This window comes from Hippoglossus stenolepis, chromosome 21 (assembly GCF_022539355.2).
Source record: "Hippoglossus stenolepis isolate QCI-W04-F060 chromosome 21, HSTE1.2, whole genome shotgun sequence".
In the NCBI taxonomy this organism is placed as follows: Eukaryota; Metazoa; Chordata; class Actinopteri; order Pleuronectiformes; family Pleuronectidae; genus Hippoglossus; species Hippoglossus stenolepis.
This window is the reverse complement of record NC_061503.1, coordinates 8,129,768-8,147,465: the sequence shown is the minus strand read 5'-3', so window position 1 is coordinate 8,147,465 and position 17,698 is coordinate 8,129,768. Positions and strand designations below refer to the sequence as shown.

The following is a 17,698-nucleotide window of genomic DNA, read 5'->3' as shown; positions in this document are numbered from 1 at the left end:
GAAAACCCAAATTAGACACAACTTGGACCACAAGACAAAAATGTTGGCAACCACTGGTTTCATCTTTAATAATGGGTTGTCTTTATATAAACTTGTCATGTGTCTTTATTTTAAGTCTCCCCATTTATATATATATATATAATTCTAAGCTTATGGAGGCAGCCATGTTTCCCTGGCTGCCTCCTAAGGCCAACATTTCCAAAAGTATCATCTTAATATGAAATGGAGTAAAAAGCTTCTGAATATTTGAAAGGAAATTCAAACTGAATGATATAAAACTTTTAAGACTGTGGCTAATCGACAATCCATGGATTCAAGGCATTTATACAGATTTGCTGTACATTATTTTTTGCACTGTTAATAATTTCTATAACACAGCAACTACTGTGTCACAGCCGGTTTGCATGCTGTGGCTCAGGTGGTAGAGCGGGTCGTTCCACTAAGCAGAGGGTTGGCCTTTCAATCCCAGTCTCTCCCATTGTGCATGCTGAAGTGTCCTTGAGTAAGACGCTGAACCCCCAGCAGTGAGTCATATGTGAAAGGTGTTGCATATAGATGCATTGTGTGAATGTTTGTGTGACTGGATGAATGGCAAAGACTAAGTGGTCAAGACCATAGTGCTATAGATACAGACCATTAGCCCAATCAAATGCATACTTTTGAGGACAGAGATGAAGATGAGCAGAGCGAGTGATGATCAACATCTTCAGTTTGTTGAACACGGGCTTTAACAGACTCTCCCTCCCTCGGGTTAACGCAGAATATTTCACTCTGACATCACACCTACTCTCTGGTTACCAGGTGACAAAGACAAAAGCTGATAAAAATACATATATATATATATATATAACAGCTCCTAGAAATGAAATAGTCATCCAGATGCAACACTGTCATCATGAGATTCAAATCTTGAATAATAACCACAAAAGCTGGAGGACAATCTGATCTGAGTTACACAAACGTTTGGTTCACAGAGGACGCGTCCTCTCATTTCGCAGAGTTTGGGAGTGCACACTGGTTAAAAAAAGAAAAAAAGAGTGAATGTGGACGGGAGCTTTGGATGCAAGAATAGATTTTTCAGGGCTCATTGTCGATGATTCAGATGCAGACTCAAGGAAAGTGCACATCCTTCTATATGAGAAACAACACAGGGGTTATCCTGCTTCATCAAAGGGCATCGGCAGTGCACTGAAAAAAAACAACTACCCACATTTCTAATGGACAGATGAGTGGTTTTTGGAAAAGCTGCAGAACCAGAGCATCATCCACTCTCCCTTCTCAGGATAAAGCCCCTGTCAGGAAGAAGAAGAAGAAAAAACACAACCGAAGCGAAGAGGACAGTGCAATAAGCCTGAGACAAACATCTTTTAGCAGATCATTATTACTTAGGGGACAGGGAGCGCAAAAGAGAATGAGAATGTCACATTATATGTCAAATTATCTGTGACATTATACATGGCATTCACTGAAAAGAAAATCTCATTCTGCAGCCTTTTGCCAGTGGGCTCGCTCTTTGGACGGAGGGGGGTGTGGAGCGGAGAGTTATGAATTAAAACTCATTAGCAAAGCATATGGGCAGGAGACAGGTTTGATAGATTAGACGAGATAAATAATAACCATCTTTCAACCAGACTACATTATTCCCAAAGCTATTAAAACAAGCATTGTGTAAAAAAAAGAAAAGGAAAAAAAATCTAATGTCCTGTATTCACGCTTTTATTTGTGATTTTGGTGATGAGAATTTGAGCAATGTTTAAAATGATCACAGAGAGTAATATACTGGGATTTTAGACAATACAGAAGAGAATAAAAACTGTCTCGATTCAAGATCAGTGAAACAGTTTTAACAGTTTTCTGGCACCTGAACAAAAGAAAGTAATATCTCAACCTGAAGATCAGGATGTTTTGTTCTCGTTAAGCATACACCAGGCATCCGATTAGAAAATAATGTGATATGACTGTGATGCTTTATGCAAACGTCCACACGTTTAATTCAAAGGGAGCTGAGACACAGTTCCTTCTGTTTAATTCATCGAGGGTTATTGGCATCACGCTTGTTTTACTGAGAAATTGTCCAGTTCGCTCTCCCACTTCAGCGTGCTGCCATCTCCTGGTCAATACAAACCACAATAACTGGATCTTAAAGAAAACAGCGACTAAATGAATGAACAGTGGTGGTGGGGTAAAAGTACAAATAAGTAGATAAAAATGTACTTAAGTATTAAGAATAGAAGTACTTGCTGATGTAGCCTGTTCCCTAATGCAACAGTCTACCACTATGGTCTCAGTGGTGGCATCTCTGCTGCTGCAGGAGTCTGATGTTACCTGCTTGCTCTGGTGGAACCAGTTGAGAAATTCCCCTCTCAATATTTATTACATTTAAAAACGTACAAAAATAATGTGAACATCTAAAGCGATGCAGAGTAAAAATGTAGTGGAGTAGAAAGCACAGATAGTTGCTGATATATGGAGCAAAGTAAAAGTACAGATACATGAATAATGTACTTGAGTATAGTAAGTAAGTAAATGTACTTTGTTACAATCAGTTGTTGTGTCTCATGGCCACAGTTCTGTTTTCATGGAGATCTTCCGTGCGGGTCGTGAATGTTTTCCTCTGGCTGCTGTTTTTTTTCCCTCCAGCGTAACATTTAAGATCTTTAATTCATAAGAAACAAAACCTCCTCCTAACCAGTCGACCTCTGACCTTGTGAATAAATGTAACCCCAGGGAATATGGTCGCAAAAGACTTCTCTAACTTTGAAACATTTACCACTGAAACGTGATGGAGTGTCTATTAACGACTTGCTGACATTTAGAACTGCAGCCCCCGATGAGTTATTAGAAAGTGTGACCCAACATTTATGACTCTATTAATACTGGAACTGCAGGAATTAACGACCCATTAACCTGACGGGTTATAACTTATACAAGAGCACAATTTCTAAACAGTGACTTACTCTACAATAATAATAATACAACTTCAAGCCAGCCTTATAAAATGAACACTACCTGTGTAAAACCCTTGTTTTAATATTTTAATATATATTATTAATATGAATATATACAATCAACACATTATTCCAATATGCGTCGACATGTTCAATCTACTCTATCGTCACTGGAATCAAACCAGGACACTATGGATATATTTATGGATATAAATTATATCTTATAACACATCCATGGTAACAGAGGGAGCTGCCGCCACTGAGCATGCGCAGTCCTCCGCACATTTTCTTTACCGGAGAGAAGACCATCGAAAACGATGGTCTTATACCGACGGATTTTCACAGTGTGTCCTTCCGCACGGACTAGAATAACATGTATTGGACACCACAGGCTGTTCTCTCACAGTTTAACCTCAATTTCATCATTTATCTACAAGTCTCCATATATGTAAAATATATTAAACTGTTTTACATGTTAATAGTGAAAGCACGATCAACTAATCGCGGAGGGATATCACTCTCAGCAGCAGCCGCGCGAACCCGGCGGATACAGAGCGACAGCTTCCGGTCTGTGGAGCTCGGTAAGTGCTAATGCTTCGCTTTTTATTTTAAACTTTAGCACAATACTGGATGTTTCTCTCAGCCACGTATATACGAACCGCTTTGGACGTTTATTCGCAACACCGTGCTTCTCTCTGTGGCCTGTTTTTATTCATTTTTAACATAGTTTAACGTCATGGGATGCGCGAGCGCTTTCTTTCTTTGGGGGGAAGCTAGCTCGTTAGCTAACAGTTGCTAACGTGTTTTGTAAATTAACATAATTTGTGTGCAGCCATAAGAGATTATTGGTGACTATTTGTGGCTTATTGTGCGAACGAGTAAGCATCCAGTGTCTCTCGTTAACAGAAACCATGGTATTGGCGATGAAACCGAGTTTTTAATTCATTCATGCTGTTAAAACTGTGCTAGCTGATGCTGAAGAGGCGTGTTGTTTGTGGATGTGTTGGTGTCTTGTTTTGGGAACACTAATGTTCCTGTAATAAGGCTCGAGTTATCCCTGAATGTTGAGGAAATGCACTCACCAAACGCATTTCTGTCTAAAAACCAAGCATCGCTTTCACTGTGAGTGTTTTTAAGTGTCTTCTGGTTGCTGCAGGGTTCATGAGCTCCCACTGAGAGCTGCGCAGACCGCTGTCTGCCCCCCCTCCCCCGTCCCCCTCAGCTGCCCGGGCTGCCCCCCACTGCCACCATGGCCTTTGTGCCCGCTCCCAGCCCCACCGTGGTGGACCAGACCACCCTCATGAAGAAGTACCTGCAGTTCGTGGCTGCGCTCACAGACGCCAACACACGTGAGTACACAGTGTCCTCGATGTTCTCCCAGACGGCGACTGCAGCGATGTCGAGTTGTGTCAGGTGTCTGCTGGCACAAGGTGGCCCCACACTGTGCAGTGCCAGAAAAGGAATTTCAGAAGTTGGTCACATTTATTGTCTCCAATACCGGAGTTATTTATTACTGTGTCAATTAAAGCCAAATGTATTGAAGTAGCCCGTTAGAAACAGCAGGGATTGAGCCAAAGTGCTATACAAACACAGTATGGATAAGTAAAAACAATGCAAGAGAAAGATGAAATAAAAGTAAATGAGAGACATTATCCTAAGACAGAAGGACAATTTAGACTTAAAATGATCGATAATTGGACAGGACTCAATTTGGGATGGGAGACAACTCCAGAGCTTAGTGTCAGCAAAGAGACGGCTCGGTCGCCTGTAGTTTTCAGACAAGAAAGCGGGATTGAAGTGTATGAGTAAGTCAGTAGTTTGACAAATATTCTCATGGGTGTGGTGATATTATCTTGCAGCCACGAATGATCTTATCTGCACTAGTCAAATCTTGAGGTTTTACATTTCACCATTTCCTTCCACTTCACCTTTATTTACATGGTAACTTTTGGCCTGGTGGCCTTCTTTATAACATGAGCAGATGATCAGATGCCGTATAAATACATACAGATGCAAGATATCAATAACTTTTCATCGGAATTTCAATTACTAGGCAATTTTTTAAGGGAAATATGTTGAAATGAATGAAAAGATTTACATAAAAATAGTTAGGGTCTCGTATTAGTTATTGTTTGCATTTGAATAGTTACTGTTAATACAAATTTACATAATAGATTTCTTATGCACGTTATTTATTACACACATGGCCATTTTATGCTTAGTGTCAGCATGGTGTCAGGCAGGACAGCTGTGTGTAGCAGGGGCAATGTGATGAGAGCGATACTCTTTAGTCCAGTTAGAGGTACGTGTGCGTGAGAGAGTGCTTGTCGAATGAATGCGTTTGTGTGCTTGTGTGTGTGTGTGTTTCTTGACGTACCTCTTGAACAAACTGGACGCTGTAAGTCAAACTGATAAGATCTGAAAGCCCCTGCTGAGCACATGGAAACTGTCATGAAAAGTCAAACTGTATCATTAGCATGTTGGATTAATGGTGGGGCTCTGTCCTTCAACTTTCAGCTGATGAAACAAAGCTGAAGATGATGCAGGAGGTCAGCGAGAACTTCGAGGTGAGTTTGATGAATGTTCTCAGTGTGTGATGGAAAGAATATATTCTCTTTCTCTCTGCTGATTGACTTTTAGGAACTTTACTGGAACCCAATTATGTTTAAACCTGTACTTTTTTCACAGCATGGAAGCATTGCTCGTACTGATTTGCTTCATTTCATAAAATCTAGTGGATTTGTCGATTTCAGAATGTGACGTCTTCACCTCAATACTCCACCTTCTTGGAACACATCATCCCTCGCTTCCTCACGTTTCTTCAGGATGGGGAGGTGCAGTTCCTTCAAGAAAAACCCACGCAGGTATGAGGCAATTATTGCTCTTTCTGTCAGAGTTGTTGAAAATGTATTTGTTAAATTGGTTATTGAAAATTCCACACAAAACATCATTAGATTATATAAATCGGTTAAGGTGACTGTGAAGCTGGATTATTCAAGTAAAAAATGTTTTCCATTTGTGCAGCAATTGAGAAAGCTGGTGCTGGAAATCATCCACCGCATCCCAACAAATGAACACCTTCGTCCACACACCAAGAACGTCTTGTCTGTGATGTTTCGCTTCCTGGAGGTTTGAGTCCGGTTTTCTTACAGCACAACATTTACAATTTTGTTCTGTTACTCCAAACTGTGTTTCATCATTTTCTGCTAGAAGTTGCCTTATTTTCTAAGAGTAAATGCAACATTAAATGCTGCCAAATTTTTCTTTTTGCATCAACAGCTTTTGACTTTTGCAGACATTGGTTGATTTATTGCTGTGACACAACTGTATTGAATGGAAAATGGGGACATTGCTGATAATGTCTTAAATTTACGCTTCTCTGTGGGAAATTGGCAGAACACAGTTATGTATCCAGGTATTTCACACAAACAGGAGCTGTTCCATGGTTATTTCACCGAATTTTCTTCCCTTGCTTTCTCCAGATTGAAAGTGAGGAAAATGTGCTGATATGCCTTCGCATCATTATTGAGCTGCACAAACAGTTCCGCCCTCCAATCTCTCAGGAGGTGAGTTCTTGAGTTGTGAAAGAATTTGAAAGTGATTTTGATCGGGCCGCCCTCGGCTAAAGGAATTCTTAGGTGATGAATTTCTGTCATATTGATTCCCCAGCAAGTGATCCTTTCTGTAATGGAAAGAAATTCATCAAAAAAATTGTTGTTCTCCTCTCATTCTTGAAGAGATGAACTTTTGAACATTTTCTCAGAGTGTTGGACCTCTTGGAGTCTGAGAGTTTGGGATTAACGTGTTTTCAATAATCCTCTCTTCTCAGATTCATCACTTTCTGGACTTTGTGAAGCAGATTTATAAAGACCTTCCCAAAGTTGTAGTAAGTATTACTCCACCTCCCGTCAGTCAACTCTGATTCTGCAAGTCGTGCACATGTTGTATTTGTGGTCGTTTTGTTTGGACTCTGCTTGTCCCAGACATCCGTACTGTGGATACCTGAGAAAAGTGCAGGAAACTGTTGACCCTGGCACAGGCCTGCCTTGTTTACTATATCATGTGAATGTGGCCTGAGCATCCCAACAACCTGTGTTTGAAAATCTGGATTAAGTGCTGCTTGATGATCTGTATGAGGGAAAAAAAGGAATTAATCATCAAACATCATGTTCATAATGATAAGCCAAATCTGATTCAATAAATGAGTATGGTTCTATTGTCATTCTCTCTTTGGTTTTCTTGCCAAGCATGTCTATGTCTTTGTCTTACCTTAATGATTTTTCTCTGTTGCCTCTAACCATTGTTTTCTTTCTCCTCCGTCCAGGCCAGATACTTTGAGAACCCACAGGTGATAGCAGAGAACACGGTTCCCTCCCCAGAAATGGTGGGGATGATCACCTCTGTGCTGGTTAAGACTGCACCTGAGAGGGAAGACAGCGAAACACGAACAGTAAGATAACCAACACTTGTATATCCACTTAATTGTCTATGGTCAATAGTTTTACTGTCGTTAACCACTAGGTGGTAGTAGTGCACTGTGTTGGCACATCAATAGGAATGACCACAAACTGTGGTTATCCTCAAATGAAAAAAATAAAGACAGTATTTTATGCTATTTTTCCAGCTGTGGCTTGTTTCACATTCGTAGATCCATAATTATTGACCACAGGGAGATCTATAAACATATTTATAGATCTAAAAGTAATTGATGTGAGATTAAACCTGGGATTTGAGGTTGTGTGACGAGATACATCCAGGTCATAGTCGTCTAAAAGTTTTATAAAGGCGATGCTGTACATAATTTATGCCTCACTGAAAAACCTTCATTGAAAATCCTAATTTTTTTTTCATTTTTGTGCTGGAAACATTTGAGACCACATTATTCAAAAGAGCAACGTGTATTATTCAATAGAGCAAACAATTTTTTTTAACTTAAACCTGTTAATCTCTTCATTACTGCTGCAGTGGTGTATTTGTCACAATATCTTCGTGTGTCCAGCAGCTGCATGAGTCCGTTAAATTACAGTCTCCTCCTTTTCTTTCCAGCACACCATCATCCCTCGGGGATCTCTGTCTCTCAAGGTGCTGGCTGAGCTGCCGATCATAGTGGTGCTGATGTATCAGGTGGGTGAAATACTCCTGGACCGCTCTAAAGATACATATTTCCTCTCATTTACCTTTTGATAATGTGGTTCGATAACAGGATAAGGGAATAAGTAAATGACTCACTACAAAATCGGGGAGATCTGCCTTTTGCTGAAATTTTGAATTTGCAATTTCAATGCGGCGAAAATGTAATAATGACTGTGTTACCAGGTTTACTGTAAAAGACACTTCCTGTGTGGAGGTGAACATTAAGTTTCTGTTTATTGCCAAGATTCTGACTGAACTGACTGATTCATAAAATTCCCAGCCTATTTTCTGCGCTAAAAGCACATACTGTGTTTTGGGATGAAAACCTTCAGCTGTGAAAATGTGTGAATTTATGAAAATGAGTTTCACTGACTGTGATTGTGTCTTCGCTGTGTCCCTTCAGCTGTATAAGCTGAACATTCACAACGTGGTGTCAGAGTTTGTACCCCTCATCATGAACACCATCATGCTCCAGGTGTCTCCACAGGCCAGGTAAGATGCGTGTGTGTGTGCGTGTGTATTTACATTACATTACATGTCATTTAGCTGACGCTTCTATGTACATTCTCGTTTCAGATAATTTATTTTAATTTTTCTCCTCATTTCTTGTGTGGCACTCAGTCTTTTTGAAACTGTTGCTCTGCACTTTACCTGCCAACGCTGGAGTTAGAATCCATTCGAAGAAGTTCAAATTGTAGGAATTGGCTTAGCGGGAGGTGAAATCTCTCAGGGTTGGAAGAGAGTTTTGTTCAGCATTCTGAATGGGAAGTAAATGGAGCAGAGTTAATTTAGAAAAAAAATACCTCAGCAGTGTGGGGCAGGTACAGAGAGGGTTTATTTCTGATGTGCATTAACATCTGTGCCCAAATAAAATAAAAAATACGTACCCACCCGTGTAGAATTTATTCCCACATGTAGACGCACAATTTCAGCCTGTGTAATTGCCACCGACTGCAGGTATACAACATCATTAATGTCTGTGATGGAGCTAAATGGCTTTTGTATGTAAATGCTGCCGTTTCCTTTGCAGGCAGCACAAGCTCTATAACAAGGAGCTGTATGCTGACTTCATTGCTGCACAGATCAAGACTCTGTCATTTCTAGCCTACATCATCCGCATCTACCAGGTACACCTGTTTGCTGGCTGCGAGCTGTCTCATCCACTTTCAATGAACAGGCTCACTGAGTCATCTTGTGTTTGGCTTTGAATCAAGTGGCAATTGTTTTTGAAAGATTGTTTTCTACTTATCTCCTTCTGTGGGAGTCAGTTTATTGGCAGGAAGTTCAATATCATGTTTTAGTCAAGCACTACTGTAGAGAAACTAGCCTGTCTCAATATACAGTAAATGTATAAAATTAAATAATATATAAAATGTAATGAAATTGTGCTGATGTCTTGTTTGTGTTCATCCTGTTAGGACCTGGTGGGTAAATACTCTCAGCAGATGGTAAAGGGCATGCTGCAGCTGCTGACCAACTGCCCCTCCGAGACGGCTCACCTCCGCAAGGAACTGCTCATCGCAGCCAAGCACATTCTCACCACGGACCTCCGCAGCCGTACGTAACACACACACTCTTTAAAAAATGCATATAAACTAGTATAAAACAGGAAAATGAGAAATCTGGGTGACATAAATACTGGGTCATAGTTCATAATACATTTATTTTCCCCCTTCAGTGGAAGCTAAAGAAACTTTAAGGCCAATCGTAGTTTAATGTTCTCTTCCTGGTCAAAATATTAGCAGCCTGGATTTTCTGGCCATCTCACACCTAATTTGAGACTTTTCACTCTTCTGAAATAAATTTTCTATTAACTGTCAAACTGTGGCTGTAGAGTCTCATTTTTATTTGGACAACAAAGTGGCAGATAAGCGAGAGAGAATGAATTAAAACCTCTGATCAATGAAATCTCGCTACATTTTTTTTTTGGCAGATTTTCTGCATAATTTTCTTCATTTTACAGTGAGTTACTTCTGCTTGTGTAGCTGAAATTATTTTCAGTGATTCATCCTTTTTTTCTGATTTGACACTGTGGAATTCACGGAAAACTATTTAACGATAACTTGGTGTTTAGTTGACAGCACAGGAAAAAATAAATCAGTTTTATGCATGTTAGTAATTCTTTACCTTGTCCATTTTCCTCCCATTTTAAATCCTTGTCAGCCATTACTTTCTTGAATCACGCCATGAAAATCTCTTTGTGTTTCAGAGTTTATCCCGTGTATGGACAAACTTTTTGATGAATCCATCCTGATCGGCTCTGGCTACACAGCTCGGGAGACTCTTCGGTGAGTCTTGTGCGTTCACACCCGTGGTTGTTTGCCACTCAGCCAGGTGCATGCTAAGTGTCCGTGCATATTAATGAGGTGGTTGTCGGTGCTGCCAAAATTCTCAGGGAAGCTGACTGCATTTGCAACACTGAAGCACAGATTGCACTGTCAAGTTGTCATGTACACCCGCAGCTCAGGCTGTGTTCGACTCCCTTGAACCCTCTTCAGATGCCAAACTAGCTCACCTCATCAACAAAATAGCTGCCAATTCACATTAGTGCTCGATATGAAACAAGGCAGCCGGATGAGACCTGCCAGGACTATTGATGTCATTCATTACCTCACCTTCTTTGCATCTGCAACTACTTTCAGTATCTGTCACGATTATCCTGTCTCCAACTTTTGTGATTTCTTTTAAAAGTGTCAGTTCAGTGGAGCACATGCTTTCCGGTTTTCACTCCATTAATTCATGAAATGCGATTATAATTCTCTTCTAAATGCCACAGTGACACGTCTCCCTTTTCTTTCCAGACCCTTGGCCTACAGCACACTAGCAGACCTGGTGCACCACGTTCGTCAGAACCTGCCCCTGACAGATTTATCCCTTGCTGTGCAGCTCTTTGCCAAAAACATTGATGATGAGTCACTTCCTAGTAACATCCAAACTATGTCCTGCAAATTACTGCTCAACTTGGTGGACTGCATCCGCTTAAAGTCAGAGCAGGAGAACGGCAATGGACGGGACATCCTGATGAGGATGCTTGAGGTAGGTAGTGCAGAGCTGGGATCAGCACAAAAAACATGTACAGTATATTTGATACACACTGACAACATTTTTTTTTTACCTCTCTTCCACCTATAAATCAGGTGTTTGTGCTGAAGTTTCACACGATTGCACGCTACCAGCTTGTCTCCATCTTCAAGAAGTGTAAGCCTCAGTCAGAGATGGGTGTAGTCGACGCAGGGGCATTACCTGGGGTACCAGCCACACCCACTCCGTCCACCACACCCGCCCTTCCACCTCCTGCTCCTCCCACACCTGTTGCTACAGCGCCTCCAGCGCCAACAACCCCCTTTGACCGACCTGGAGAGAAGGAAGACAAGCAGACGTTTCAGGTGTCCGACTGCCGCAGCCTGGTGAAGACCCTGGTGTGTGGAGTGAAGACGATTACTTGGGGCATCAGCTCTTGCAAGGCCCCAGGAGGTGAGAGAAGACAGATCCATGCAATTTGGCACTTAAGCTTTCCAGCATGTTAATTTATTAATAAGCGTCAGATGAAAATTGTCGACCTGCACTAACGTCCAGGATTTTCTTCTCTCTCCAGAGGCTCAGTTCATTCCTAACAAGCAGCTTCAGCCAAAGGAAACACAAATCTACATCAAGCTGGTCAAATATGCCATGCAGGCCTTGGATATCTACCAGGTATGACCACAGATCTTGACTATGTGTGCAACGAAATTAGGTTTGTTGAGGTGAAATCACATCTGAAATCCCTGACAAATGTAGATTAGTCAGTGAGACGTCACTCTGATAAACAGAACGGCTTTAATGGCATTCAACAGTCCAGTGTCTAAACTCTCATGCTTCTCCTGATCAGGTTCAGGTTGCTAATAATCAGCAGACGTACATCAGGGTGGCGAACTGTCAGACAGTACGCATGAAGGAGGAGAAGGAGGTTCTGGAGCACTTTGCCGGTGTCTTCACCATGATGAACCCCCTCACGTTCAAGGAGATTTTTCAGACCACTGTGCCATACATGGTGGAGAGGATCTCCAAGAACTATGCACTACAGGTACATGCTCGCTCACATATAAATGAAAGAATGCTTCATATAAGGATTGATACGATTTTTCAGATAATCTTCAACACGTGTGCTTAAAGTCTATGTCTTGTTCTCCGCTGTGTCCTAGATTGTGGCAAACTCTTTCCTAGCCAACCTGTCAACGTCTGCTCTGTTTGCTACCATCCTTGTGGAGTATCTTCTCGAACGACTGCCAGAGATGGGCTCAAACGTCGAGCTCTCGAACCTCTACCTCAAGCTCTTCAAACTCGTCTTTGGTTCAGTTTCACTATTTGCTGCTGAGAATGAGCAGATGCTTAAGGTATGTCAAAGTTTGTTTTTGGTGCTTTTTTCTCCTTAATATTAGGTTATCCTTACCTAGTGTGACTGTCCTAATTTCCACAGCCCCACCTCCACAAGATAGTGAACAGCTCTATGGAACTGGCCCAATCAGCCAAGGAACCCTACAACTACTTCCTGCTTCTCCGGGCTCTTTTCCGTTCAATTGGTGGAGGCAGCCATGACTTACTCTACCAGGAGTTCTTACCCCTTCTCCCTAACCTGCTGCAAGGTAAAACCTCTCACATAGTTATTCCCAAGTAAAGGTTGTGTTTGATAAAGGTACAAAATATATCAGCTGTACATAGTTCACACTTTCTCTTTTTCTAATCTCCTCTCTGCATGTCCTTAGGTCTGAACATGCTGCAGAGTGGCCTTCACAAGCAACACATGAAGGACTTGTTTGTGGAGTTGTGTCTGACTGTGCCAGTGCGGCTGAGCTCCTTGCTGCCCTACCTACCCATGCTAATGGACCCACTGGTATCTGCCCTGAACGGCTCCCAGACTCTGGTCAGCCAGGGCCTTCGCACGCTGGAGCTGTGCGTCGACAACCTACAGCCTGACTTCCTCTACGACCACATTCAACCTGTCAGGGCTGAGCTCATGCAGGTGGGAGGTTCTTCACATGATCATGAATATTCAGTGCGCAGACCAATATAATTCTTACTGAGATGATTGGCAGGACAATGTTTTCTACCACAGAGTATTAGGGCCACTTAAAGGGAAAAAAGATATCTGAGATTTCGAGGATACAGGAGCTAATATTACGAGGAAAAAGTCCTTAATTTACAAAAATAAAGTCAAAATATCACAAAAAAACTAGTTCATTTCTGAGAATATAATAATATTACATTAACATGAGATTCAAGACTTTGAAATGACTGTCTACTCAGAAGAACCACACAAATTTGCATCTGTGTTCTGAGATCTTATAGTCTCAAGAAATCTGGATTTTGATCCAGAAGGAGTGAAATTCTGGCGAGCACAAGTTTTTGTAGCTTTTCGTAAATTATTACATGTTAGCGTATCTGCCCTCTAGTGGTCAAGAGGCACCATGGCAATATCGGCACACCTCACTAAAGCAGAATAAATCACTCTAGTTTGTTATCCTGCTGACATGTCTCTTTAGTTCAGAATAACAAATATTTTGATTGTCAAATGCCAAACATATAAATATAAAAATATTTGTAATGCCACTTATCTACCAGAATTGGTAATAACTATTGACTTAACGGCTAACTTTCCCAGTATCTGGTTGATTTTTTTAAAAAGTTTTTTCTCCTTCTCACCTCCAGGCCTTGTGGCGTACCCTCCGTAATCCTGCAGAGAGCATCTCCCACGTAGCTTATCGGGTGCTGGGGAAGTTTGGAGGCAGCAACAGGAAGATGCTGAAGGAGTCTCAGAGGCTGCACTATGTGGTGACTGAGGTCCAGGGCCCGAGCATCAAGGCTGAATTCACTGACTGCAAGGCGTCCATACAGCTTCCCATGGAGAAAGTAAGATATCATGTGACATGGCGTCCTTCACTTTGTAATATTGTTTTTAGAGCTTTCAGTGCAGCTTTTGGGACAGATTTCACTTTCACACACTCTGCCTAAAAACCAGTTGTAAGACTTCCTTCGTATTTCACTTTTAGAAAGAAAGAAAGAAAGTAAGGAACGTAAAAGAGGCTGACATTCCTCATTATTGTTCTCCTGAGAGAGCAATATATCCTTGTCAGGGGTTGTGTGTGTGTGTGTGTGTGTGTGTGTGTGTGAGGAAAAAGAGAGTGAGTGAGCAAGGGAGGAGATGTGTGTGTCCTCCAGGTAATTAAATTCATCTCCTGTTTCTCATCCTCATACCCAGTCAGTAATCATCAATCTAGTGTGGGCCACCATGACGGCATTATTTACTCTCACTAATGGCTGCTCCTTCTTTCTGGCTATCCATCTGTGTGTTTGCCATCATCGTGAGATTAGGCGGCGCACACATGCTGCACACCCTCATGCGCAGGCTGAAGGCATGAATCACGGTTATGATGCAGCCATATGGTTAGATGGCACATGGAGTTAGAGATGGCTTAAATTGCTGTAAGGTTAGCAGAGAGATCGAGTAACAACGATCTGAATAACTTTAATCTTGTCGGATAGAACAACTTGTAAAACATTCATGGGTGATTAAAGCTGCATATCTGCCTTTTTTTTGCCTCTTTTCCCTTTCAAGCTCTTTTCCAACCTGTTTTCTCCTTTATTCTTAATTTTCTTGACTACTTCAGAAATATTATCCTTTACATTTTCAAGGATAGAGTACAAAGCTGTTTTCTTGCAAATTATTTTCATATCTACATGGCCTCTGTAAATATTCAGATACATTTACTTCTTGCTCATGTAATTGTGTCGTGTCCATTTGAAATGAAATCTAAAATTGTCGATCAATATACACCCATTAAGCCCTAACGACAAGGAGAAAACATATTTCTAGACATTTTCTTTGTCTGTAGAACTTGGCTATAAAAAAATATTTCATTGATTTAATAGCTGTATGCTACCAAGCCTTGAAGTGATGATAGCTACTGTGAGTTAAAACGTATACAACAGCCTGCTTTGAGTTCTGAGTCTAAGAAGAAAAAGATTCATCGGTCTCATGAAACGAAAGTTAACCCCTCAGTCCAAACTCCAAATACCATGACTCACTGCTCGTCACCTTGATAATACCTTCCTCATGGTGAAGCATGCTGGTTACATCATGCTACGGTGTGGGCTTCTCTCTGTGACGGGGCAACAAAACTGCACAGAATCGAGGGAAGAATAAATGCAGCCCAACACAGAGAGCTCTTTGAAAGAAGAACCTGCTCCAGAAGTGCATGTGACCTGAGACTGGGGACGACGGTTCACCTTTCTTCACAATAATGACCTGGAGCATACAGCCAATACAACGTTTGAGTGGCTCCCAGTCATCTCTCTGTCTGTCCTTGAGTGGCCCGGCCAAAGCTCAGGTTTGAACCCAAAAGTACATGTTTGGAGAGACCTGAAGATGGCAGTTCACGGACGTTTCCCATCCAATCTGACAGAGCTTAAGAGGATCTGCCAGGACGAGGAAGATAAACTGCACAAACTCAGGTGTGCAATGTTTGTAGAGGCTTAAAGCTGTAAAATGCTGCCAAAGAAGCTTCTTCAAAGTCAAGCCTTTCCTTTCTTTCAGTGATTCTGAGAGGGTTATACATGCCTTTTATCTCCACCCGACTTGATTATTGGTGTTAGCCCGGCTTCCCTCTCTCGCTTGCAGTTAGTCCAGAATGCAGCTGCTCGACTTCTAACTGGGACACGCAAGCCAGAGCACATTTTTGCCTGAATTGGCGTCTCTCCATTGGATCCCTGTGAATTGTAAGATCTTATTGTTTGCTTATAAAGCTCCGAATGGGCAGGCTCCATCCTACCTTTCCAACCTTCTTCACCCATATATTCCATCACGTCCACTGAGGTCTGCCGACAAATCACTTCTTGTCGTCCCTAAAGCAAGGTTGAAACACAGGGGAGACGGAGCCTGTGCTGTTCTAGCCCCCAAACTCTAGAACGAGCTGCCCCCCCCCAGATTATACTAGCCCCCACTTTGCCTGTGTTTAAATCTAATTTAAAAACCCATTTGTTCTCCTTGGCTTTCTCTGACCCTGTTTGAGAGTCTGGCTGTTTGCGGTTTTATCTTGTGGTTTATTGCTGCTTTGTAAACAGTGTTTTATGTCATGTTTATGTTTTATGCTATGTGTTATCTATTGATTGATGTACAGCACTTTGGTCAACTCTGTTGTTCTTTTAAATATGCTTTATAGATACATTTTGATTGGATTAGACAAAGATGTGAATTAGGGGATGGCAACCTTTGTAAATAGAGCAGTTTTCAGACTTGAACGTAGAGATTGTCTGATGCAGCAGGATATTGTCTGAGTTCAGAACAGGAAAGTTTCCATAGCGTTCAGGTGAGGGGACTTACCTGGATAGAGCATGCAGGAGGCAGGACATGACATAAATTCTGACCGTCTCTTGCCTCACGTATAACTATAACTGTTTTTCCAAGCTGATATCTTCGTCAGTGTCCTCTACGTGTACAGTACCTCTTTTTTTTTTTATCCTGAGACATTTGTATTCCTCCGGTTTTCGCATCCATTGTGTGTTAGAAACATCCATGAACATGCCCACTTGCGTGCTGTCAATTTTCCAGTCGTTCTCCTGCTGCATTGTCACATGGGCTCACTCTGACATATTCCCGACATTTTACCACGGCACTGTCAGGAAAAGTTCCGGAAAATGTCTGGAGCAACTGACTCAGATATTTGCGTTCTCACATACAGACCCTGCAGAAGATTTCAGAAAAATGTCCAGACTTCATTGCCTGTCTGAAAGTAGCTTAAGAGATATTAGTAATCATATTTTTGTTACTTCATCATTTTTGGGGAAAATGCCAGTTTCAGTGTCTATTTGTAATTATATATACAACACGATTCGGTGTGCACAAACTGACAGAGCCGGAGTACTGTCTGAAAACTCTACATGTACTTGTAGTAGATATCCTGAGTCGCAGCTCTGACAGAAATACCCTGATTTCCTAATACACTGACAGGTCTACAATTCAATTATGCTGTGCACTCATCTCTCCTCTCAGTCTCCATCTATTCTTGCATTTTCCTAATCTTCTCCACTGTGTTCTGAGTGGCGTTAATTAGTTCATTTTCTCCACTTTCAAGTGCCTGGTTGCTATGGCTTGTCAGCCCATAATGTAGAAATCATGCTGACCTTTGCTTGGCCAGATGCTCCCCGTGTTACGTTCTGCAAATAAATCACTGCAGTCGAATTCCCATCTTAAAAATTGAACAATATTATCAGTTTGCATCATGGAAACTTTCCCAATTTCACAGTGGAACTAATTAAGACTTTGTCTGTTATTGCTTTCAAGGCGATCGAGACGGCTCTGGACTGTCTGAAGAGCGCCAACACAGAGCCCTACTACAGACGACAGGCCTGGGAGGTCATCAAGTGTTTCCTGGTGGCCATGACCAGTCTGGATGACAACAAGCACGCTCTCTACCAACTCCTGTCTCATCCGAAGTAAGTCGGCATTCTTTGTTTGATCTTTGTCCGATTGATTGATTGTTGTTTTCACCGGGCAATGTTTGTCTGGCCAGGGCTCCAGAGTGCGACCATTTTTGGTGGAGTTGTGTCTCTTCCTCATCTCATCTCTGCGGAGCTTAAATTCA

The 17,698-nt window shown here is 41.6% G+C and overlaps 1 protein-coding gene across 5 annotated transcripts in view; it reads left to right on the top strand.

The window, feature by feature from the left end:
• The first annotated feature begins 3,473 nt into the window (after window positions 1–3,473).
• LOC118100455 (transformation/transcription domain-associated protein) overlaps window positions 3,474–17,698 on the top strand; it is a 79,032-nt gene continuing 64,807 nt past the window's right edge. For 4 of the 5 annotated variants that reach the window (XM_047338285.1, XM_035145598.2, XM_035145599.2 and 1 more), the window contains exons 1-22: window positions 3,474–3,529; window positions 4,105–4,297; window positions 5,466–5,515; window positions 5,702–5,812; window positions 5,973–6,077; window positions 6,431–6,514; window positions 6,778–6,834; window positions 7,273–7,398; window positions 7,995–8,072; window positions 8,485–8,573; window positions 9,112–9,208; window positions 9,500–9,638; window positions 10,291–10,369; window positions 10,883–11,117; window positions 11,219–11,555; window positions 11,677–11,774; window positions 11,950–12,144; window positions 12,263–12,454; window positions 12,538–12,703; window positions 12,824–13,080; window positions 13,767–13,967; window positions 17,398–17,549. In XM_047338285.1, the coding sequence (XP_047194241.1) occupies window positions 4,198–4,297; window positions 5,466–5,515; window positions 5,702–5,812; window positions 5,973–6,077; window positions 6,431–6,514; window positions 6,778–6,834; window positions 7,273–7,398; window positions 7,995–8,072; window positions 8,485–8,573; window positions 9,112–9,208; window positions 9,500–9,638; window positions 10,291–10,369; window positions 10,883–11,117; window positions 11,219–11,555; window positions 11,677–11,774; window positions 11,950–12,144; window positions 12,263–12,454; window positions 12,538–12,703; window positions 12,824–13,080; window positions 13,767–13,967; window positions 17,398–17,549 (2,948 nt within the window). In that variant the 5' untranslated portion in view covers window positions 3,474–3,529; window positions 4,105–4,197. Of the gene's footprint in view, window positions 3,530–3,955; window positions 4,298–5,465; window positions 5,516–5,701; window positions 5,813–5,972; window positions 6,078–6,430; window positions 6,515–6,777; window positions 6,835–7,272; window positions 7,399–7,994; window positions 8,073–8,484; window positions 8,574–9,111; window positions 9,209–9,499; window positions 9,639–10,290; window positions 10,370–10,882; window positions 11,118–11,218; window positions 11,556–11,676; window positions 11,775–11,949; window positions 12,145–12,262; window positions 12,455–12,537; window positions 12,704–12,823; window positions 13,081–13,766; window positions 13,968–17,397; window positions 17,550–17,698 lie in introns of those variants that run through there. The other variant, XM_035145597.2, reaches the window with a different exon arrangement.